Source organism: Varanus komodoensis, unplaced genomic scaffold (genome assembly GCF_004798865.1).
Source record: "Varanus komodoensis strain SLA01 unplaced genomic scaffold, ASM479886v1 scaffold42, whole genome shotgun sequence".
In the NCBI taxonomy this organism is placed as follows: Eukaryota; Metazoa; Chordata; class Lepidosauria; order Squamata; family Varanidae; genus Varanus; species Varanus komodoensis.
In genome coordinates, this window is record NW_025335972.1 from 2,337,691 (window position 1) to 2,362,419 (window position 24,729).

General features: G+C 48.8%; 1 protein-coding gene across 4 annotated transcripts in view; it reads left to right on the plus strand.

Moving 5' to 3' along the window:
* Positions 1 to 14,205, plus strand: part of FLNA (filamin A) — a 95,350-nt gene extending 81,145 nt beyond the window's left edge. For all 4 annotated transcript variants that reach the window (XM_044443627.1, XM_044443629.1, XM_044443628.1 and 1 more), the window contains 6 exons: positions 6,909 to 7,024; positions 7,652 to 7,784; positions 10,464 to 10,640; positions 10,757 to 10,975; positions 11,383 to 11,574; positions 13,242 to 14,205. In XM_044443627.1, the coding sequence (XP_044299562.1) occupies positions 6,909 to 7,024; positions 7,652 to 7,784; positions 10,464 to 10,640; positions 10,757 to 10,975; positions 11,383 to 11,574; positions 13,242 to 13,429 (1,025 nt within the window). In that variant the 3' untranslated portion in view covers positions 13,430 to 14,205. The remainder of the gene's footprint in view (positions 1 to 6,908; positions 7,025 to 7,651; positions 7,785 to 10,463; positions 10,641 to 10,756; positions 10,976 to 11,382; positions 11,575 to 13,241) is intronic.
* Positions 14,206 to 24,729: the final 10,524 nt, after the last annotated feature.

The following is a 24,729-nucleotide window of genomic DNA, read 5'->3' on the forward strand; positions in this document are numbered from 1 at the left end:
AGGGGCAGGGACCTTGGGATGTTTGGAAACAGAGGGATAAGAGCCAGGAAAAATGCACAGATGTTGAAGAGGGAAATTAGATGACTGGGGAAACTGGGCTCCCAGAGGAAAGTCCTACTGCTTCTTGTTGTGGGTTGTCTCATGTTCTTAATTGGACCTTGGACCATGATGTGCACAGGACGAACTGTAGTTTTTCATCGTGGTCTCCATGCATCACACATTATGGGTGCTGCACCTGCACAGTGCCTGTTGCTGGGATGATTTAATAGCTTTAACGGTTTTTGGCAGGAACTCTGCACCCTCCCCCACCATAGTATAAATGGATGGGGTGTCTGCCCCCCCCCCCCCCCCCCGTCTGCTTGCAACCACTGTTCGCCGGTGCCTCGGGCCTTTTTTGCTCTCTGCTTGTGCTTCTAGATTGTAAACTTTTAAACTTTTCTCCTCCAACAAACTCTTTCCACTCACTGTGTTTTCTCCTCCTTTTTCTTCCTCAATGGCACAACGGGCAGCCTTCCGTAAGTGCTCTCAGTGTGGAGCCAAGATGTCTTCCACTGACTCTCATGATCTGTGCCTTCTCTGCCTCAGAGAAGGGCAGAAGACCGATAAATGCAGCCACTGCCAGTCGTTTACCAGGCAGGCTCGCAAAAATTGCGAGAACAGGCTGCAAAAAATGTTATGAGACCTAGCACTGGTCACCATGAAGCAGGTCTCGGCTGAGGCCAGCTCTTTTGCGGCTTCGGGACCGCCAAAATCCATCCCCGTTCATCCATCTGAAGGGTATTCTGTGGGCAAAGATGGAAAGCGCTCCTCTAATTCTCCCTGCAAACATAAGGAGAAGAGGAAGCATGTAGGGTCCGAGGAGTTATTGAAGCCCAAATGCCGTCAGGACAAGCCCAACAAATCCGAGTGCTGGCACAAGAAGCATGACAAGGTGCCTCGCTTGGAGCCAGCCATCACACCAATCTTGGTTCCAGTCTCGGTCCTGGCCAAAACTCCAAGCCACCAGTCCATTATGCAGGTGACACCTCCATCGTCACCCCCACAGATTACAGCTTCGCCGTGCTTCAGTCCTAATCCTTTGGCGAGAGGTTCGATCTCCGATGGAGAAATCCATAAATCTCCTCTCCAGCCGGGAACTGAAGGTCCACCTGCAAGATCGCCAACACCTACGCCTGCGGCTCAGTCATCTCCAGAGGGATTTCCAAGGGCACCCCAACACCTGTTGTCCCTCTTACCATCCCAGTCTTCCGCTCTACAACCTTCGTGGTACTGGGTTCCTCTCCCTTATGGGGAATTCAATCCTGACCGCTTTGATCGGCCTTATCCATGGGATTACTGTTCCCCCATATGGATATGTTCAATGTGAAAACAGATGACAAGCTTGAGAACATCCAGGAAGCTCGTCTCACCACACGTCACATGGAAACTCTGTCCCAACAAAGACATAAGTGGCCATGGAACAGATCGCAATACTGGTAACAGCTCCACCAGCATCTGTACCCATCTGGACGTCAACAATATGGCCAAATACAGCAGCGCAATCAAAGGCAAAATGTGGCTTGATATCAGCAACCCAGGTGCCGACAAGCTGCAGACAAGCATCCATGCTGATGTGTTGCGCAAACCATTCCTCATTCCCTCAATCCATCTTCCACTCTTCCTTTTGGGGATCAGCTGCAATACTGACTCCCCATCTGGGAGTCCATCACATCTGACAGATGGGTTCTTACTATCTTAGAGCATGGATACAAAATCGCTTTTGAGACCGTGCCGCCTGCTGTCCTAATCCGTTATACAGCAGCCTCCCCAGCACTCTGGGAAGAAGTCACTGAGCTGCTTCGTAAGGGAGCAATTCATAAACTCGATCGGTCCAAAGGACTGCATGGTTTCTATCCAGGTACTTTACGGTACCGAAACAAGATGGTGGACTATGCCTGATTTTGGACTTGCGTGGGGTCAATAAATATATTAAAACAGAAAAATTCAGAATGACCACACTCCAGAATATACTTTCATTGCTCAGGAAAGAGGATTGGTTTGCATCCCTGGACTTGAAAGATGCTTACTTCCACATCAGCATCCATCCTGCTCACAGGCGCCTCCTTCGGTTCACTGTCAGTACCAGTGTCTTTGAATATAATGTGCTCCCTTTCGGTCTTGCTACCACTCCAAGAGTATTCACTAAGTGTATGGCTTCCATTTGTGCCTATCTCCGGCTTCAGGGCATCCACATCTGTCCATACCTGGATGACGTGTTTATCGTCTCCTCCTCCAGCAATGAACTTTTGGCCTCCATCAAGACTACCTGCTCCCTCCTTGATCGTCTTGGCCTCTGAATTAATAGTGAAAAATCACCTTATTCCTTCTCAGGTCATCAGTTCAATCGGAGCACATCTGGACTCTTTATGCACACGAACCTTCCTTCCTTGGGATTGACAAGAGAGACTGATTTTTCCCATCCAGCAGATCACCACCTGCTGGACTGTCCCTGTACACTCGATACAACAAGTGCTCAGTCATATGGTGTCCACGATTTTGATGGTGCTGAATGTGAGACTAAGAATAAGACCTTTGCAACTCTGGTTCAATCGCAATTTCCACCCGGACTGTGATCGACCCAACTGCCTACTACAACCTCCGCACTTGGTCTTCCACACCTTGTCTGGGGTGGTCGATTGATACCAATCTCTCCTGTGGAGTTCCATTCCATACACCAGAACCGGCCATGACTCTTTATACCAACACTTCCCTGACTGGATGGGGTACCCACTACATGTCTCTTCGGACTCAAGGCACCTGGCACGGACACGAGACCACCAGGCATATCAACTACCTGGAATTGCTGGTGGTTTTCAAAGTACTACATTCCTTCCGACCCATCCTTCAAAACCACATGGTCCAGATAGCATTGGACAATGTAATGACTATGTTCTACCTAAACAAACAGGACAGTACAAAGTCAGTACTGTTGGTGCATCTCACCCTTCGCATGTGGAACTGGTGCATTGCCCACAGGATTACTCCTCGAGCTGTACATCTAGCAGGCACTGACAACGAGGAAGCCGACTCACTCAGCAGACACATGTTGACGACTCACGAGTGGGAACTAGATCGTCGAGTCTGTCTACACCTGTTTCAGCTTTGGGAAACACCAGACATAGGCTTGTTTGCGACCCACGGCAACTCCGTCTGCACGACATACTGCTCCCAAGCAAGCATTGGCCCAAATTCAATCGGGGATGCACTCACAGTATTGTGGGAGAACAAATTCTTCTACGCCTTCCCACAAATACTGTTAGTATGAGAACCATAGCCAAAATCCAACAGGATGACATTCACAGAATCCTCATCACCCCTTGGTGGCCCCGACAGTCATGGTTTCCCACTCTTCTCCAACTTTCATGCAACCATTTTTTTCATCTACTTCAAGTTCCTCATCTTCTCACTCAGGAACACGGTGCCATACAACATCTGAACCTACAATCTCTGAACCTCACTGCCTGGCTCATTCATTGATTCTTTCAATGAACAGGCATCAATAGTGACAATTTCTTTGGATTCGATACATGTACCATCTTCGGGATTGACGCCTGCTTCTTCTACAGCCATATCTACAGCATCAGAGCCTTCTCTGAAGTCAATATTGCCTTCAGTATTGACACCAGTACCAACGTCTTCCTTGGACCCGACCAATTTTCATCCTGATACAGTTTATTCTCCAATCTGCGCTATGTCCGACCTCACGGGGCTCCTATAATGCCCAATGGAAGCGCTTCACCTCCTTTGCTGCTGCCAATCAATTTCTACCTCACTCTGCTACCATCGAGAACATCCTACAATTTTTACTCTCGTTACACCATGGGAGTCTTAAACCTTCCTCCATTAAGGTGTATATTGCAGCTATCTCACATCACCGAGGATACATTGGAGGTTCGTCTGTTTTCTCACAATTACCTTGTGTGTCGATTCCTACATGAACTAAAAAATCTTCAACCACCGACCCAATTGGTAGTTCCAACATGGAACTTCTCTGTTGTCCTACAGGCTCTCACAAAGCCTCTGTTTGAACCACTAACCACAACGAATCTACACCTTTTCACTTGGAAAACAGCTTTTTAGTAGCAATTACTTCAGCTAGAAGAGCCAGGGAACTGTGTGCCCTTCGCGTTGACATTCCATACCTAAACTTCCATAAGGAGAAAGTGGTTCTAGGGACCGATCCAACTTTCCTACCCAAGGTTGCTACTCCATTTCACCTTAACCAGGACATTGTGCTACCGGCTTGTTTCCCTGCTCTATCGACACCAATCGAGCACTCCTTACATAGACTGAATGTCTAGCACTGTTTAGCCTTCTATCGATCCCGAACTGAGAAATTTAGGAAAACCAAACGACTTTTCATCAAATACTCGAAAGTACTGAGAGTGTGTTCCGAAATGGATCGTCAAAATGATGGAATTAGCCTATCGCCTTTCCAAACTGGACTTGCCTGTTACTTCAAAAGGAATGTCCAGTTTGGAAAGGCGATAGGCTAATTCCATCATTTTGACGATCCATTCCACAAGAGCTGTCGCTGCTTCTTCTGCCCTCTGGGCAGGTATCCCCTTACAAGATACCTGTAAAGCGGCCACATGGTCTACCTGTGCACTTTCATGAAGCACTACGCTTGGACGTCAAGGCCAAGCAGGACTGTTCCTTCGCGCCATCTTCTCTACAGTTATCCATTGATGACACCAACCCGCATCCGGGTGTGGTAAGCTTACTTATCACCCATAATGTGTGATACATGGAGGCCATGATGAAGAAAGGCAGGTTGCTTACCTGTAACTGCCGTTCTTCGATTGGTCATCTGTGCATTCACACTACCTGCCCGCTGGCCCCACTCGGTGTTGGTGACTGGGTATACTATACTTATATATATGTTTACGTGACTGTATATATAGATATATATCTTGCTTTCCTCTGTGAGCCGGATTCAATACCAACTGTCCACTTGGGGGTGAACAAATGGTCTTCAGCTGACTGGGGAAAGGGCGGGCACTCCACCCATTTATACTATGGTGGGGAAGAGAGTGTGGAGTTCCCACCAAAAACCGTTAGAGCTATTAAATCTTCCTGGCAACAGGCAGTGCGCAGGCGCAGCACCCATAATGTGTGAATGCATGGATGACCACTCAAAGAACAACAGTTACAGGTAAGCAACCTGCTGTTTAGCACTGAACAGATGTGGTCAGATGTAGCAGTCTTAAAAATGGGAGCATATTCCAAGGGCAGATGCTGGAGTAGCTCCAGGGTCAGATTTCAGGACTGCTTCTACTTCCTTCCCTTGGCGCTGGTTCTGGGAAGCTGCCTGGTAAATCTGCATGGCAGATTCCAGCCTTTGGAATCCAAGTGACAGCAGGTTGCCAATCACTTGGAACAGATCCAGCATTGTAAAGAGTTTGCTGAGCAGGCAGGCAGAGCTTTGGGGCAGCCATCTGGAATGAACAGTGGATAATCTGCTATCTCCACAGTTTGCACACAGGGAAGGCAATCCAAGCTGGTTGTTCCCAAATTGCTTTTATTAAAACGGGCAGGGAGGGGGTTGCTCCTGCAAAGCTGCATGTGGGGACATATTCCCCTGATACAAATCTATGGTGGTGCAACCACACTTGATATACTGTGTACAGTTTTGCTCACTGCATCTAAAGCATAACATTTTAAAGTTGGGGAAAGGTGCAGAAAAAGGCAACTGAGGTGACCAAGGGGCTGGAACAAGTATTCTATGAGAAAAGGTTACAACAGCCAGGATTGCTTAGCTTAGAAAAATGGTGAGTAAGGGGAGACAGGAGTGGAGAGAAATACGTATGGCATGGAGAAAGTGGATAAAAGAGGTGCTGTTCTTCCATTCCCTAACACTGGAATCCAGTGAGGTCATTTCCTGAAGCTGGTTGGTGGGAGATTCAGGACAGATAAAAAGACATTCTTCCTCACATAGTACGTAGCTGACCTATGACATTCAATTCCATGGGAAGCAGTGACCCTTCCCCCCACCCCACCCCCAATTTGGACAGCTTTAAAATGGGTGAGATTGGACAAGTTCATGGAGGAAAAGGCTATCCATAGCTGCTACTCCTGATTTAAATATCCTACCTCCAGTATCAGAGGCACTGCATCTGTATATGTTGCTGGGGAGCATGGGTGGGAGGGTGCTGTGGCACTTGGGCCCTGCTTGAGAGTTCTCATGGGCTAGCCACTGTGTGAACAGAATGCTCAAACAGATGGACCTTGGTCTCATCTAGCACCAGCTCTTTTTATGTTCTTATGGGAGTTGTAAATTATTGGAAGTTTTAGTAAAACTTCAAAAAGTGTCTCTCAAATAGGAAACTGATCTTAAATATTTTTCCATTTTTTGTTTTTTGGAAGTAGTCAAAATACATAATCTCAGGCAAACTGTTCAGATACTATAAATGCTACTGTGTCTTGTGTATCCAGATCTGTCAGAGAATAACTATGTGGCAATTGCTCCATATGGAGAGCCATCTGCCCAAAGAATGAAGAATTTCTGGCAGCAACATCTCCCTCCTACAGGATTTGTAGGCTTCTATTTTATTCAAATATTTCTCAACTGCTGTTAAAAATATATTGCCATTTAGAGACAAAAGCAACACCACTATTTTATTATTGTTAAACATTTGTGGTGTTCCTTAATTGCTAAATCCCTTAAAGCAGTGCCTGTATTTTTTTTTAACTCTCTCCCCAAAATGGATTTCACACAGTGGCTTAGATTCACCCATTCATTGCTGAATTCTGTACTTCATTAATGGCCAAATTAGACATTTCCTGTAATGCATCTTCCATAATATGCATACCGCCAGAGCGATTCAGTCTGATTTCTGGCCCTTTCCTGTGTTTCTCTTCCCTGACAGGCGACTATGAGGTTTCTGTGAAGTTCAATGATGAGCACATCCCAGACAGTCCCTTCATTGTCCCAGCCACCTCCACCTCCGACGATGCCCGCCGCCTCACTGTTTCTAGTCTTCAGGTGAGGCACTGGGAGAAACCGCCCCCTTGCTCCCCCTGCTGGTTAGACTGAGTTGGCACTGTTGCTCTCCTGGGTTGGCAGTTTCTTGAGAGAGAGCCCTGGGCTTGGATCCTGGTGGGTGGGACTCATGCCTGGAGGAGAATGTGCCCTTCGAAGAGTGGGCGGGCAGGCATCTGGTCAAGGGGGAAGAGGAATTAAGCATCAGTGCTGCAGTGGCCTTGTGCCAGCCTCAGAACAGTCACGGTGCCAACTCCGCTGGCCACACAGGGATCTGCTCTGGGGTTTTTCTCGTGTCTCGTTTAAAGGCTGCTAACAGTCATGGGCCCCATTGCTGGGGCTTAAAGATGGAGAGCTTCCCTGGGCACGCCTCTGCCAATCTTGCTGCCCCCGTGGGGGACTGCCTGAGCTCCCTCTTTCCCAGGGTGCTAGCCTAAACAACCCCTGTCAGCTTGCCTGCTTGCCTCTTGCACTAATGCCACTTTCCCCGGGGCAGCTCTCCCTCTCTAAGCCACTCGGCTCAGGTAAGTGAGCGGCACTCATGGATGCATGGGGGGAGCAGCGGGAGGCGCTTGATGCCATGTCCCCTCTGTGCTCCTTTCGGCTGCCTAACGCGCTCTGTGCTTCCAGGAGTCAGGGTTAAAAGTGAACCAGCCAGCCTCGTTCGCCGTCAGCTTGAACGGGGCCAAGGGTGTGATTGATGCCAAGGTGCACAGCCCCTCAGGGGCCCTGGAGGAATGCCATGTCACCGAAATCGATGAAGGTAAGGAGCTCCAGCGCTGCCTACCCCGGCAGCACAGGGCCACACCGCTAACTGCGCAGCCAGTTGGACTTGCCCTGAGGCGGGGATCCTCCCTCCCATCATCCACCTCCCCTCCCACCTGTAGAGGAGAGGGTAAGACTGCCGAGTCTCTCTTTCGTTTTCTCCATCCCCATAATGAATTCTGGGGTGGGGGCACATACCTTCTTTCTGGCAAGGGCAGAATGGAGGGGTTTTGTGATTCCAGTGAAAGGTGCCCTGTTCCTTATCTGGGGAAAAAATGGGATTGGTGAAAGACTAAGTTGCTGATGTTTTATAATCTGAGGCAGAAATAGTATTAAACTTACACTGTCTTCTTAATTAAAAAATAAGGAGAATGTGCTATTTTATATGGTGTATTGTATTTACTACTGAGAATGAGTATTTTCCATATACAGTGCAGTATGGTAGTCTAGCCATCCCCAACCGATTGCTTTCCGAATGTTTTGTACTACAATTCCCATTGGTCATAGTGGCTGGGGATGATAGGATTTGTAGCCCAATATATCTGAAGGATTCCAGAAAAGCAGTCAGTGAGGCTGCCACAGCATGGATGACAATGGCCAGGTCTTTGTAGAAAAATGGCTGTAAACCCTGTTAAAAGCCACTCCTGACCACAACATAATCTGCTTACCCAAGAGCAAAACAGAGGCCGTATGTGTGCCCAAAGTGCAGACTCAGTGCTTTAAAGTAATGTAACCCATTCCAGAACATACAGATTGACTCTGCCAAGCCAGAGGGACAGTCACCCCTTACAAACAGAATCCAGAACTCTAAAATCCATTTATGGGTGCTTCCCCAGTTGCACCGGTTCATCTTGACAGATGCTTTTGAAGTGTGATGCCATGTTGCCAACACGGCACTTGAAAGAACCACACAAGGGTGTTCCTAGGACCTGTTCCTTCAAACTGCATTCCTCAGGTTCCCTTGAAACAGCAGGGAGCTGCAGGCCTACCCTAAGTGTGCCAACAGGAAAGGTCTCTCTGTCTGTCAGGTTTATCCCCACCAATCTACAGCTGCTGATTCAGTAGACAAACCAGAAAAGGAAATGGGAGAGGCAGACATTGTCCCAAGATCAGTTAAAAAAAAACCCAAATTCTTGGCGCCTAGCTACTTCCTGCTCCTTCTAGGCCTCTCCCTGGCACACCTCTGTTCAGGGAATTTGGGCTGAAAGTGAAAGGAGATACAGGTGTCTTAGCTGTCCAAGACAGGCTGCACATCTCCTCCTCCTTGCCCCATTTTAATTGGTTGCAGTGTTGCCAAATGCTGTCTCCCCACCCCCTCAGTCTTTCTAAGTTACAGTTTAGGCAACCATTTGAGCTGGTGCAAATTCACAGTATTAGCTGTGGGTTAGTCTGCACAATTGGTTTCCTGTGGAGGCATCTGATGCATCCTTGCTTCAGTGAGGGAGCCTGCAGCAAATAGCTCTCACTGCCGCCTCCAGGGCGGCCTCCTGCCATCAGACCTGGGAGCTGCACTGACAGTGCAGAACCTGCCATCTGGTACAATTCTTCTTTTGTAATGAGAGCCACAGCAAACATTGGAAAAGCAGCAAAACTGGCCAAGTATTGCTTTGGTGCAAAGCCTGTAGAGATATGGGCCACCTATCAAGCTGGGCTGTGAAGTGGGCTTGGGCCCTGCACATCTTGTGAAGTGTCTTTCATCCCAGTCCCTCACTCAAATCTACATCCAGCAGACTTGAATTCAGGGGGCTCTGGCAGATTCTGTGGAGAACAGGGCAGAATGCAGCCCATTCTGTAGGCACTCCCATGTGGGCCTGAACTAACAATCCTGCCAGCCAACCTACTAGTTCTAGTTTTAAATCTAGGCCTGCTTTGCTTGCCTATAAAGTGAGACTGTCTTTTAGAGAAGAGAGCAAGTGAAGCTGCATACTCCCCGCCAGCTCTTTCTTCTCCAGCGATTCTCTAATACCAAAATGAGTCTGGCTAATAGAAACATGCTGGGGAAGCAGTAGGTACACTGCAAGAGGACAAGGGGCACAGAAACTGTTCACATGGAATGGCAGCAAATTGTGGTTTAATTAACCCACAATTTGCACAGCACATACTGGACATGCTATATGGATTGATCAGGAGTGTTGCTAGCAAACATTATAGGTTAATCATAGATTAGACAACCCACAGTTAGCCAATCTACTTGTTTAATCTGCATCTAAAAATGACTGCAACCTGTGCCCAGCATGCATTATGGCAAATGGTGGGTTAATTTGCTGCCATTGCATGTGAACCAAATAATGGAGAAGTTGGCATCCCCACCTGCAAAAAACTTTCACTCTAAATGAAATATCCAACCCAGCTTTATATATTCTTCTTGAAACCTGGGCTTGCTTTACACAGGTCTGTTTTATCTATTTTACTCCCTTGTTTTAAGCCAGCATTTTAAGCATGTCTTACATTCACCAGGCCTGAGTAGTTTTCCTTTGTTATTGGATACATTTGACTTAATATACTGGACATATTATAAGGTCTTAAGTGGAAACCCTTGTAACTTTAGACAGAAAAAATGGGAAAGGTTAAGCCTCCTTTCTCTCTTTGAATGCATACATAATTATACACATAAATTCACAGATTTCTGTCAGCTGCTTTTTAAAACCTGTCTGTGCCCTGACTTGTTCTGCCACAGATAAATATGCCGTGCGCTTCATCCCTCGTGAGAATGGCATCTACTCTGTGGATGTCAAGTTCAACGGCAGCCACATTCCAGGCAGCCCCTTCAAGATTCGTGTTGGGGAACTGGGCCAAGCGGGAGACCCAGGGATGGTGTCTGCCTATGGGCCTGGCTTAGAAGGTGGTGTGACAGGTAATCACAGATCTTGGAGAAAATGCTGGGAGGGGGTGGAATGGGAAGTTCTCAAGAAGGTTGGAAAGCCTCCCTCCCCCCTGCTCGCTCACTCTTTCTCTCCTTCTCTTCTGTAGGAAGCCCTGCCGAATTTGTAGTCAACACCACAAGTGCTGGTCCTGGGGCACTGGCCGTCACCATTGATGGACCCTCCAAAGTGAAGATGGATTGTCAAGAGTGCCCGGAGGGCTACAAAGTCATCTACACACCCATGGCTCCTGGCAGCTACCTCATCTCCATTAAGTATGGCGGTCCATACCATATTGCTGGCAGCCCTTTCAAGGCCAAAATCACAGGTGAACAACCACTGTGTGGAGTGGTGGAATGAAAGAGTACCTGACTTAGACATGGGAAATGTGGTCTAAGACAGCCTTCCCTTCTTGGTGCCCCCAGGTGTACAACTCCCAGCATTTCTGTGACCATTGCCCAGGAATGGTCAGGGCTGATGGGGGTTGAAGTGTAAAATACATGGAGGGCAGCAGGCTGGGAATGTCTGCTCTGGGAAAAAGGGTCATCTTCCAGGGTCCAGGAGCATCAGCTGCTTTGGTTTGTTGTGACAACGGCCGTAGCCTCAAGCTTGCTGGCACTGAAATGTGGCTGCAGGTGCAGGTGCGCAAGCAAATGGGGCATTGCCCTGGTGTGGCTCTGCGTTGCCAGTGCTCGTGTAATCACCTTTGCTCCCTTCTTTCCTTCCTCCCGGCAGGTGCTCGACTTGTCTCCAGTCACAGCCTCCACGAGACATCCTCAGTCTTCATGGATGGGGTGGCCAAACCTGATGGAGCAGCACCACCCAAGTTTGCTTCAGATGCTAGCAAAGTGGTAGCCAAAGGGCTGGGCCTCAGCAAGGGCTTTGTAGGGCAAAAGAACTCCTTCACAGTAGATTGCAGCAAAGCAGGTAGGTGTGATTGGTTCTGGGAGGGAGCTGTTCAGAAAAAATGGCTTCAGTAAGACATTTGCTTACCTGCTGTGTTAAGCATCTTTAGAATGCGGAAGCCATGATCCTTGTACTCTGCAGTGATCGTCTAAAAGCCGAATTAAGCAAAGCGTTCATTGCAAAATGGAAAAGGGAGTGGAACTGCTGAGCTCAGAGTTGGGCCTACAGTTCATATAAGCAGTCCTGAGAGATCATGGGCATTACAAGGCAAAACAGCTGGAGAGTCACAAGCTGCCCACCCCTGACTTGGTGAATCAGATTAGTTTTCTGCATTTAAACGCAGTGTCAGCAGCACTCTATCGTGGAGGCTTTGGGTGCTGCCAGGGGAGTCTTTACTTTCTCCATTGCCTTGTCTCATTCAAGAGATCCTCCCCACCCCCACCTCCTTCTGTAGAAGCTCCATTAGGGAGAAAATGGCAGGATAGCTACACAAGGCTTTCTGAATGGTCGCACTGGGAGCCCTCCATCTAGCAGTGCCTAGACATGGATAATGTTGGACAAACAAGCAATAATAACCTACTCAATATTTTTCCTTTTTAAAAAGGAACAAAATGGCAAGAAGAATTCTGGTTGTGAAGCCCTGGCCAGATTAAAGCTGTATAGTAACTCCAAAAGATGCTTTGGGGTTCAGGGTCTTCAGGGGAGGCAGGTGTGAGGATAACTTAAATCACATCTACTTGTGAACCAGGAGCTGAGGCACAGTGTCTATCCAGTGATACGCCTAACAGATGCTGATCGAAGAGGAAAGGCAAGGACCAGGTTTACTAGAGAACTTTGGCAAGGCTGGTCAGCACAGCTGGCACAGCGGATAGGGAAACAGTGGGGTGGCTCATATGGTAGAAAAGCAAAATTCTTGTAACAAAAATTGAGTATGAGAGTAGCTTGACTTGCCCTCCACCGGCACACCTGCTGTGCTGTCTACTTGCTCTCTTCTCCCTCTTGGTTGAAAACTTCCAAAAGCTACTCCCCATACTTATCTGCTCCAGACAGGCTTTCCATGCCTCTTTCAGAAAATGTGTTGGTGTATCTACCTAGCAATGCCTGCACTTAGCCCTACTTTGCCAGAGCAGCCTCTGGGTAACATTTTTACATGTATATGGAGGCTCAGCCTAAAGTGCCAGGACTGGAGACCCAATAGTAACAACTCCAGCAATGCCATGAGCCAACTATTAGTGCTGGCAGGGAAGAGGATGGCAATGAAGTGGAAAAAGTTGCAAGTATAGAAACAAGGAGTCTCGATGAGTCCAAAAGGGGCAAAGGAGGGGAAAAAGAAATTGCCTCTCAGAGGAAGGAAGCAGCTTTCTTGGCTACAGAATAGTGAAGTGTGGAGGTGAAAGGTGTGTCCGACATGGGGCCCTCCCAAATGTATTAGACTTCGGCACCCATCATCTCCAGCAAACTTTCCCAGTTGTCAGAAATGCTGGTAGTTTCCCTCTACAATGTCTGGAGGATGCCAGGTTAGGGAAAGCTGGTCTTTCAGGGAGGAAGAATTGAGAGCTGGAATAGCCGACTTGGACATCTTCTAGGTGTACAGAGTGTAATTCCTTTGACCCCTTCAAGCACACTGGTTGGTCTCTCCAGCTGAAATGTTCCCAATCTGCTCATGCTGCCTCTTGTTCGTTCTGCAGGGAACAGCATGCTGCTGGTGGGTGTGCACGGTCCCAAGATCCCCTGCGAGGAGATCGTGGTGAAGCACCTGGGCAATCGGCTGTACAACGTCACCTACCTGCTGAAGGACCGAGGGGACTACGTGCTGGTGGTGAAATGGGGAGATGAGCACATCCCCGGCAGCCCCTTCCATATCTCTGTGCCTTAACCTTCTCCCCCGCCTGATTGTAACACTGCCCCTCCTGAGCCCCCTCTGCCGTGCCGCTGCCTGCTGCCTGAGACACTACCCCTTACTTTACTGGGCAGGGTGTGTGCCAATGAGGCTGGTGTTTATGGGGGTGGGAGGGAGCAGGTTGCCCTTGGGATTAGTGAGGGGGAATTCCTGTGGATCTGTTTACATGCAGCACTAACTCTTTTCCAGCCAGTTTGTCCGTGACTTTCCTTTCCCCCAGTATTGGGAGGCAGGATTGATCTACGCTTTCCTTGCCAAAGCACCGGCTTCGTGCCCATGGACTGAATTTGTGCCCCCTGGGTTTGCCAGATGGGGGTCTTCCCTATCAAAGCTGGCACCTGGATGCTGTGTACGTGTATCAGTGCCACCCACTGCTTGAGAGAAACCACTGCTCCCCATGGAATGGCAGACGGCCTGTCTTTCATTTCTAGATCTCCTGTCCCTTTTTACGGCTTGAGATGGAAGCTCTGTTGAGAATGGATAACCTAGCCCTCACCAACCTGGGGCTCTCCAGATGCACTGGGATACACTTTCCATCATGGGGATGGTGGGAATTGTAGTCCTTTGCCACTGAAGGGCACCCAACTTGAGGTCATCCAAGATAAACCAGTGGCAGGAATTGCTCCTTGCTTCGCCAGTTTATAACCAAAACCTTGTTTCATCCTTCCGAGATTCCAAGTCGTCGTTGTGCACAAACACCAGGCCCTTCTTCTGAAGAGGGAAGGGAATAAAAAGATCTTGCTTCAAATGGCTCCTTGTTGTCTCTGTTAGTTTTTCCTCCCTTTTCTTTATTCAATGATTTGCAATGCCAGACTCAGCAGTTGCTTCAAGCTTGGATGACTTTAGCCTGGAGCACTCTGCCTGAAATTTCATGCCAAGAGTTGAACAGCCTTTTAGAGCTGGGAGGCGGGAACTGAACAAAAGCCAGAAAATCAAATAATTGGTGCTTGGGGGAAAGAGGTGGCATCTAGAGAAACCAGGAAGGCCTGGGATGCTGTATCTTCTGACCCGCATACCAAGGCACCTCAAACTCCATTCATGTCATGTGGCTAGGCAATGTGTGGACCTTCAGATAGCTGGGCCTACAAACTTCCACCTCCCCTCCCCATTGACCGTGATGGCCAAGGCTAATGCAAGTCGTAGGCCAAAGCGTGGAGGATCAGAAGTTGCCTGACCCTCATGTAACAGGTGGAGGGCAGGGAGCTATAAACAATCCCAGTAGGTACCTATAATATGTCGTACAACACAATTGTTTCTCACATTGTGTACATGTGTAAAGTAACATGTCTCCACTAGCATCTCCAGGATAAGTGCAAGAGAGCAATTTGTGGGAGCCCTCCACAAAGCATCTATCTGTAGCACATGTCCCTAAAGCTGTTTTGGGTTTGGTTTTTGAAACCCCATTGAAGAGTAGAGGAGGAAGCCTTAGGTATGTTTGGGACTAAAGCGTTATTAACTGTGCCTCGATGCTATGGGAAGCCAGTAGAGGCCTTGCTCCCATCTTATTCCCCTACAAATTTGAGCTTGCCAAACGGCCAAAACAGCAGTCTAAGGAAGAGCAACTTAAAAAGCAAGGAGACCTGGTCCTACCAGGTGTGTTCAGGAGATAAATTGTGTGGGAAGCAGGACTAAATTTACTCCATGGGGGCAGCACTTGTAGTCCTTTCAATGCAGGAAAGCAGGAGGGCCTCTGTCCTGGTCCTTGACAGTCTGGTTACCTTTTTGCCACTTAGTGGGTGCTGCCTAATCTTGTGCAGGGGGTGGGTTGAAAGCTGCTCTGTCTAGGAAGCAATGTGAGTTGGTACAGAAGGTTTGCTTTGACAAGCTCCTGTTGAAAGTTTGGGATGGGTGTGTTCTTTGCATAAAATGACCAGTTCTCCATTTAAAAAATATGGTGTCAAGCATCTTGTTCATCAAAGTGTGGGTTCAGTAATGTCCTGATCACAGTTTTCTTCAAATGACCATCCTTTTGGGTCTCCAGTAAGACTGTTGCCTGGATTCTTAGGAGGGTCATGCCTGCCTGGGCCAATGGGATGTGTGTTGAAGAGGCAGCTCTTTTAAATGTGCCATCAATCAACTTACCCTTCTAGCCTGAGGTGGAGTTGCACTCATTAAATGTGCATGGCCCCCTAATAGCTGGGTTGACTCTGTGCTGTAATTCTGTGGGAAGAACCAAAAACACATGGAATGCAGTAGTTGGCAGAGAACTCTTCTTTGCAACTGTTTCTCATCTATAGAAAAGCAAGTTTCTAGAGTTGATGGTTGCAAAAATAACACTTTATACTGTGGGCAAAGCTTGCTGAAAGCTCGGAAACCTTTATATGGCTAAAGGAGGGTTCTAGTGAAAACCAGGCAGTGCCTCTGTTCTAAGATAAGAAATCTTGCATATGTGTATACATTTTATGGCAGCCTTTCCCAATTTGGTGCCTACCAGATGTTTTGCACTGTAACTCCCATTATTCCCCATTACTAGCTGGGGGGATAATGGACATTGTATTGCAAAAGATGTGATGGGCAATGGGTAAGGAGGGCTGTCATGTGGGGTCCAAAATGGAATTACTTGGCATAGAGTTAGCCCAGTCTAAACAGCAATCCTCATCAATTCACAACTCACCTTTTGTATGTGTTGTGGTGCATTTGTAGGACTGGCTTTAGAGATACACAAGCAGAGTGTTAAGTGGAGGCATTGTGCAGCATACACCAAATTCCCAGGTGCTGCACCTGGTGCCCAAATGCAGGCCATCTTTTGGTATACTGCAACCCTTTTGGCATGGCCTGCATTGGAGAGCACCTGCATGATTGCTGACTGGTTCCTGCTCCTGTCTAGGTGGAGGTACTACCTACTCAGCCTTTGGGTACCGTAGTCAAACCTGGGGGGGGAGTTGCTGGCTATTGAGGTACAAGAACGTTGGTTTGGGGCCTGGTTGCTTGTTCATAAGGCAGCTAAACTTTTCACTGCTCTCCAGCAACATGGTTTAGGGTGCTGATCTTTCTGTTTCACAAGTGTGGTATGGTGAAGGAGGACCTCACCTCTCTCAATTCTGCTAAGCTGGAAAGGGGGCTTTGTGGTATCACACCAGCATGAGAACCAGGTAGAAGCGAGCGGCTGTGGGTGGAGGCACTGGCCTCAGTCCTGTGGGTGTCACTCATGACCAGCACCCCTCCCTGCAGAGGGGACCTCAGCAGACTTGGGTTTGAGCTCCAGTTTGTACACAGAGTGAGATACTTGCAGTTCTGCCAGTTCCCAGGGAAGGTCTGCAATTACTGGGTAAATTCTTAGTGCTTTGAGGCTCACTCTTCCGGCTGGTACTAACTTGGCATTTATTCTGGTTTCAAAAAAACAGCCATGAGAGCTGCATTTCTGTGTGCTGTTTGCATTCTTTTCCCTTTTTATTTCTCACATATTCACCATTTTAGGGGATTATCAGCTCATCCAATCTGAGGGGAGAGTCCCATGGTGGTGGCAGCATGGTGTATAAATCTGAATGATACACAGCATTTATTGGAGCATGGATATGAAACAGGCCTTTCCTATCATTTCCATAAATATCTGGAGAAATGGGCAAGCAAGCACTGAAGGGTGTGGTTCTTGGCTCTGTAGTTAGGTCTGTTTAAGCCAGTCTCTTGTTACACCAGAATGCAGAAGACTGTCATTGCTATTCTCTACACATGCGCGCGTGCACACACACACACACACACGTCAGATTGAACTTGCTCTGTCCCTGCGTTACAGAATTCCCAGATCTTGCACAGATCTTTCCACATAAGATGCTTGGAAACGGCTGATTCATGCTGGGGAGCTATCAACATTGCTAACAGGGCTCCACATGGTGCAGGAGGTCAGAATTCCATATCTATTTATTAGATTTCAATGCCACCCAATATCCAAAGCCTTGTGGGGCAGTTCACAATGGTTAAAACAGAAAATACAGTAGGGTGTGGTTGACTCCCTCTGTCTTCCTGGAAAGCAGGATGCCTGCATACATAAAGTTTAAGAAGTGGTGAGATTGCGTGTACCTCCTAACGGACTAGCTTTCCATCAGAGGTAGCAAAATTACATAGACAGGACTGAAATTCAGGGTTGTGACCACTTTCATTTCCTCTTCACATGTTTTGTTCAGGCAGAGATTGGAGTGGATCAGAGGAGGGGACTTCCAGCCAAGGTGCTGACTGGGTGTGAATGCCTGAACAATGAAATGCTTTGAAACTGTCTCATGAGGCAACCCCATCTGCGCACATGGGTTCCTCTGCCTCAGGTTTGAGGGCCTTCCTAAGTCCTCCTCCTACCTAATGGATTTTTTAAAGTTTCTTTTTAATAATTCAGCTCACTCAGTAAATGAAGTTGTAAGTCAGGCCCTCTCCTCCACTTCAGTAGAAAGCCATGAGACATGAATAAGCAAGGAGAAAAAGAGACGTGGGAGAAATGGTTAACGATTTTTGTACAGTACTGTCATGGAGGCCTTTCCTGTCTTTTAATAAAAAGCCCGCCAACTGCCTTAGTTAAAGGCTGAAGGAGCTTGCCATTATGGTAAAGAAATATTGTGGAGAAAAAAAAATCAAGGATTAGTACAAAGTGGAGTTGCTGGCTACCTTTTTTACAGGGCCAGTTTTTACATACTACAGATGGGAGGTGGGTGGGCAGGCAGGTCTGACTCGAGAGAGAAATAGCTGCTTGGAAATTTGCCCCATTTAAAGGAACAGGTATTGCACAAGAGCCTAATAGTGCTGTGGGTATCACTCAGGATGCCCACATTTCTTTCCCTTGATTATTGTTTATTTCATGTCCTACCTTCCCTCTGGCATGGTTTCTTCTATATTCATGCTCTTTCTTTTCCATTTATCCTCGCAACAACCCTGTAAGGTAGTGACTAGCCCAAAGTTACCCGCTGTGTGTTATAACTAAAAGGTGACTAGAATCCGAGCCTCCTGAGTGCCAGTTCAACATTCTCAACTCTATACCACTTGTAAAGTTGATCTCCTTAGTGTTTCTTTGTAGGTGTGTGGATTTTGACTTTTTAAAAAACCTGACTGAATTTTAAACAACTTGGGCTGGCTTTGGTGGTGTTGCTGAACCCAGGCGGGCATTTGAACCACTTTGAAAGTGTGCTATAATTAATTTAGCAATCTGAATATGCTCACTCCCTTACTAGGAAAAAAAAACCCCCTTTGCCTAAGGAGATAAAGCAAAGAACCTTCCGGGACCCTATGATGTGAAGGGGTTAAGAAGGCTCACTGGGCTTTGCTTGCGAAATGCCCAGGCTCAGCTGAAGGACAGGAACAAAGCTGAAGGAAGTGAGCATGTGCAGAATACCTTTCAACTCCTCCTTGCTTCCCTGAGGTTGCCAGCTACGGAGGAAATCAAGGGCCAGTTCAGGAGAGAGAAAGAGGGCGTGTAGCGGAGAGCCCTGCACCACCGAATCAACCAAATCATCTGGTGCGGAATGTCGTAAGAAAAAGGATCTTGTCTGGCTTCCGCCCAAACATGTCCGTTTCTCATTTTGTGAAGACTATTAGCTGCCGGTGGACAGAGGCAGAAGAGAATACGGTCCTGCTAGGACCAAGCCGCATCCATCCCCCTCTTCCCCAAAGCCTCAAGCAACAGAAATGTTGCTTGCAAGCGGACCCCACCCAGCTGGCACGCAGCAGGCAGTCAGGCGCCCGGCCCGGGAGAAGGAACGAGCACAATGCCTCAGCAGGGCAGTGCCTCGCACGCTGTTTCTGAACTGCAGAAAAGACAAGGAGGAAGAGAAACAGTTGGCAGCAGGCAGCTTTTCTCAAGCTCTCGGCTGCCCCCTGCTCAAGATTTCATCCCTGTGCTTGAAAAGAGCCCAGGAGCACCAGCACCCTGATCAAAACCTTCCCTGGGGGCTTCAGCAGCAGTTGGCAGCCTAATCCTTTATAGGGACTGTTGTAGCACTGCCCCTTCTCCAAACTGCACGTTTATTTAGCAGGAAGATTGGTGGGTCTCTGACTGCACAAGCAGCCATATGAATTAAGGTTCTGGAGTAGATATGTTGCTGAGCATGTGCAGAGTGCCTTTCCTACACCATTAAGCAATGCTTGACTTGGAAGCTTCTTTCCAAAGCAAATGGCAGATTCCTGCTACATCCATGCAGCCGGGCATGTCTTTTAAGATTCTTTTAAGTGTTCTGGGAACACAGACCCATTCTTCTTTGTGGTCTCTGTGCATCACACATAATGGGTACTGCGCCTGCGCAGTGCCTGTTGCCTGGTAGAATACCAAAGCTTCAACGGATTTTGGCGGGAACTCCGCACCCCTCCCCCGTGGTGCTATATAGGGCGGAGTGCCTGCCATTTTCCCCAGTCTTCTTTCGACCGCTGATTGCACTGCCTTGAGCCGTTCGTTTATCTCTCTTTCTCTATTTGATTGCTGTTTTCTTCTCTTCTTCCCTTCTTCCCAGTTGAAATAATCCAAGTTTTATTACCTTTACCTTCTCTAGTTAAACAACCCCTTTTTCCTTACTAAATAAATTTTTTAAAAAATAAAACTTTCTTACCTTCGTACTATCCTTCTTCGCTATCCCTTTATCCGATGGCTCAGTGCACGGCTTTTCGAAAGTGCTTCGAATGCAGGGCCAAAATGTCTCCAACGAACCCACATGAGCTCTGTCTTCTTTGCCTGGGAGAGGGAGACCGCACTGATAAATGTGGACACTGCCAGGCTTTCACAAAACAAGCCTGAAAAAAGCAGGAAAACCAGCTGAGGAAGATCCTTTGGGATCAGACCCTGTGACCCTCCGACAAACTTGCCGCCCAGGCTACGCCGGCTGGTCCTTCTATGATGACCTCCCCTTGTCTGCCATCCGAGGGAGCTGCTTCCAGGGAGACCTCTCACTCCTCCCATTCCTCCTCACTCAAACGAAAGCAGAAAAGGAAGCACACTGGCCAAGGGGATCTGTCGATCCCCAAAAAGCCTAAGAAGGACAAAACCGACAAGGCCAGCCGCAAACATCATAGACCTGACCTGGAGCCACACCGAGACTCGGGTTCGACCGCTCCATCGGTCCAAACGGCTCCGTCGGTCCCAATGTCTTCGACACCGACACCGCAGGCGCTGATGCAAGTTACGCCGCCTGGATCTCCCCAGAGGTTCGAGTCTGTGGTTCCTATGGCACTGGATCCCCCTGAACCCATCGTTCATGGATCGATGTCTGCCGGGGAAATCCGAGATTCCCCTCCGCAGTCGCTGCCAAGCCACCAGCTGGCCCGTTCTCCGATGCCAATGCCTTCATCGCCCAAGGTGTCTCCGAGGCCTCCTGCACTGGCCGAGCCCCACTGCTACCACTGCTCTTTGGGCCGGCCTACCAGGAGTTGGGTTCTCATGCCATACGAAGGTCCCGAACCTCCTTGGCCCTACTACTGGGGATACCCGCCTCCGTATGGCTATTATCCCATGCCACTGGAACGCAGGCACCAATCCCAGCCGGCCAGGACTGAAGCGCCCTCCACCTCGGAACCAGCGACTTCTTGTCCTCCACCGTCTCCAGCCCAGTCTTTCTCCAGTCCACCTTACCCTTATGATTCGAATTTGGAAGACTCGGATCGATGTTCTACATATCCCAGCGTGGTCATTTCTACCCAGGGCCCCAGGTCCCCTGAAGAATCTTACGCCACATTTGGTGAACTCATGAGCCGCCTTACCTGGTCCTTGGAAATCGAGGTCGAGCATCGACCCAGCACCAACAAAGACAATTTTTATGACATCGTTCATAAAGAACAGTCTTCCGCCATATCCATCCCGCTTATCACCACCCTTCGGGAGGCCATGGAGGACACTTGGACTTTTCCTAGCCAACCCCACCCAACATCTAGGAGGTACGAGTCCATGTATAGGGTTCAGGAACAGGATATTCCATTCCTCTTGAGACACCCGAAACCTAATTCAATTGTGGTTGAGTCTTCCCAGGGGTGAGACAACAGGGAACACTCAACCCCTAGAGACAAAGAAGGCAGGAAAATAGACCTGATGGCATGACGCATCTACGTGGCCATGGGACTGGATCTCCGGATCTCAAAGTATGAGGCAATGATGGCCAGATATCAGTATAGCCTGATGCAACGGCTAGAATCCATCACCTCGTCTATTCCGGAACAACAGCGTGACTTGGCCCATATCTTCATCCGGGAAACTATACAGCTCTCCATACAACAACTTACCACAGCCCAACACCATGTAGACTGTGACTCCCACGTACTCGTCGGTTCCATCGCCCTCCGTCGACATGCCTGGCTGTGCTCCTGCAACTTCCCCGATGAGACCAAGCGCCAGATTGAGGGAATGCCCTTCGACAGTTCAGGTCTCTTCCATGACCACACGGACCATAAGCTCGAGCACATATACAACGCTCGAGCTACTGCTCAGAAGATGGAAATTCCAAACTCAAACTGTCGTAAGTGGCCTCAGTCTCGTTACCCGAGATACCAGCCCTACCATCGCTACCAACAGCGTCAACAGTTCCAACTGCGCAACAATGCAACCGCGGACAACCGGCCATGCAATATCAACAGGGCCATCACCACCAACCCGCTGATAAGTGGCAACGTTGATGGGCTGCACGAGCTAATCTTCTCTCTCCTCCACCCTCCCCCACTCCCTCTGGGGACCGGCTACAAAGCTGTTGGGAGGCCATCACATCTGATAAATGGGTACTTTCCATCATTGAGAATGGATATAAAATCGAGTTCAATACCGTGTCCCCTTCGGGACCGGTACACTACACCGCTCCGTCGGAGTTCCTCAGAGAGGAGGTACTCCAGCTACTCCATAAAGGAGCGATTCGCTGAATCTCCCGTTCCGACGGACTTCACGGCTTCTATTTCAGATACTTTATGGTACCGAAACGGGATGGTGGTCTACGCCCCATACTCGATTTAAGGGGCATCAATGCCTTTATTACAACTAAGAAATTTCGCATGACCACCCTGCAAAATATCCTCCCCTTGCTAGAGAGAGAAGATTGGTTCGCTTCCATAGATTTAAAGGATGCCTACTTCCACACCCACCCAGACCACAGGAGGCTTCTCTGCTTTACTGTTGGATCTGATATTTTTGAATATAATGTCCTCCCCTTTGGACTCGCCACAACTCCTAGGGTATTTACTAAGTGCCTGGCTCTGGTCTGCACCCACCTTCACCTACAAGGTGTACAAATTTACCTCTACTTAGACGATTGGCTTATTGTCTCCTCCTCCCGGAATCACCTTATTTCAGCCATCGAAACTACATGCACCCTCCTGGAGGGCCTTGGACTGTGTATTATTGCCAAGAAATCCTGTCTCACTCCCTCACAGGTCATCGAGTTCATCGGGGCACAACTCAATTCAGTTCAGGCACAAGTGTTCCTTCCATGGGCCCGAATGGAAAGACTCAGTCAGACAGGTTCAGGAGGGCAGGCAGACCCTGGCATTTGTCATCCAAAGGCTCCTAGGACACATGGCTTTGACAATCGCAGTCGTCCTGAACACCAGACTGAGGATGCGACCACTTCAGCTGTGGTTCAACAGCATGTTCCAGCCTCTTCGCGACTCCCCGAGACAACCAATCCTACCTCCCGCCTTGGTTCGCCAGACTCTGTCTTGGTGGACGAACACCAACAACCTTACAATGGGTGTTCCGTTTCACCAGCGGCAACCCTCGATTTCGCTCCATACCGACGCTTCCCTCACGGGTTGGGGAGCACATTGCTCCAACCTACGTACCCAAGGCACCTGGCAGGTTCACAAAAAGTCCAAGCATGTCAATTTTCTCGAACTACTGGCGGTGCTCAAGGCGCTATGTTCCTTCGAACCTACCCTTCGGAACTGGTTGGACAGGTAGCCTCGGACAACATAGTCAGTGTCTTCTACATAAACAAACAAGGTAGCACGAAGTCAGTACCGCTGGCCCATCTGGCCTTGCAGATTTGGGACTGGTATATCCCCAGGGGGATTTCCCTCCTCGCAATCCATCTAGCGGGGGTGGACAACAGGGAGGCAGATATTCCCAGCAAGAAGATGTCATCAACCCACGAATGGGAACTGGATGGCCAGATTTGCAGGGACTTGTTTTCCCGTTGGGGTATTCCATCCTTGGACCTGTTTGCAACAGTCTCCAATTCGAAGTGAGGGACTTACTGTTCCAGGGCGGGGTCAGGCCCAAACTCACGGGGCACTGCCATGATGATGAGTTGGTCGGGCTCCTTCCTATACATGTTCCCCCCGATCCTGTTGATCACCCATACCCTGGAGAAGGCCGCTCACGACAGGGCATGGGACATTCTTATCACACCATGGTGGCCCCGACAACCCTGGTTCCCAACCATCCTCAACCTCTCCCATCATACGTTCTTCCATCTACCGCGGATCCCTCACCTGATCACACAGGAGAGGAGGGCGATCCTTCACCCCGACCTCGATACCCTCGACCTCACTGCATGGCTCCTTCACTGACTGCTCCTGATCGCTTACCCCAGGTTCTGGGAAGCCCATTGGTCCTGATGCCTGCCCCTCATCCATCGGCATCGGAGCCACAGTCAATACCGAGCGACCCTACCCGAGCCTCCTCTGGCCCATCTTCACTGCAACAGGAGATCACCTTCATCCTGCAATCTGCCCTACGACCGCCCACCCGCCGGTCATACGAGGCAAAATGGAAACACTTTGCTGCCTTTGCGAAAACCAACCACTTCACCCCCGACTCTGGTTCCATTGATAACATCGTTTCCTTCCTGCTCTCCCTACACCAAGATGGACTTAAACCCACTTTGATTAGAGTGTACATAGCGGCTATTTCCCACTTTCGTGGTCCCCTATCTGGATCCTCTGTGTTCTCCCACACGCTTATCCATCGCTTCCTCAAAGGGCTACAGAATCTCCACCCACCAACTCGACCATCAATACCGATCTGGAGTCTGTTGATGGTTCTCCAGACGCTTACCAGAGCCCCCTTTGAACCTCTAGCTACGAATGATTTGAGGTTGCGATTGTGGAAGGTGGCCTTCCTAGTTGCCATTACTTCAGCGAGGAGAGTGAGCGAGCTCTCTGCCCTGTGCGTAGACTCACCTCAATTTCCATAAGGAGAAGGTAATCCTATGAACTGACCCAGCATTCCTCTCCAAAGTCGCTACAACCTTTCATGTCAACCAGGACACCGTTCTGCCAGAGTTCTTCCCTACGCCGTCCACCCCGATAGAGAAATCCCTTCACTCTCTCGATGTGCGCCGATGCCTGGCCTTTTATCGATCACGCACAGAGGGTTTTCAAAAGACTAAGCGCCT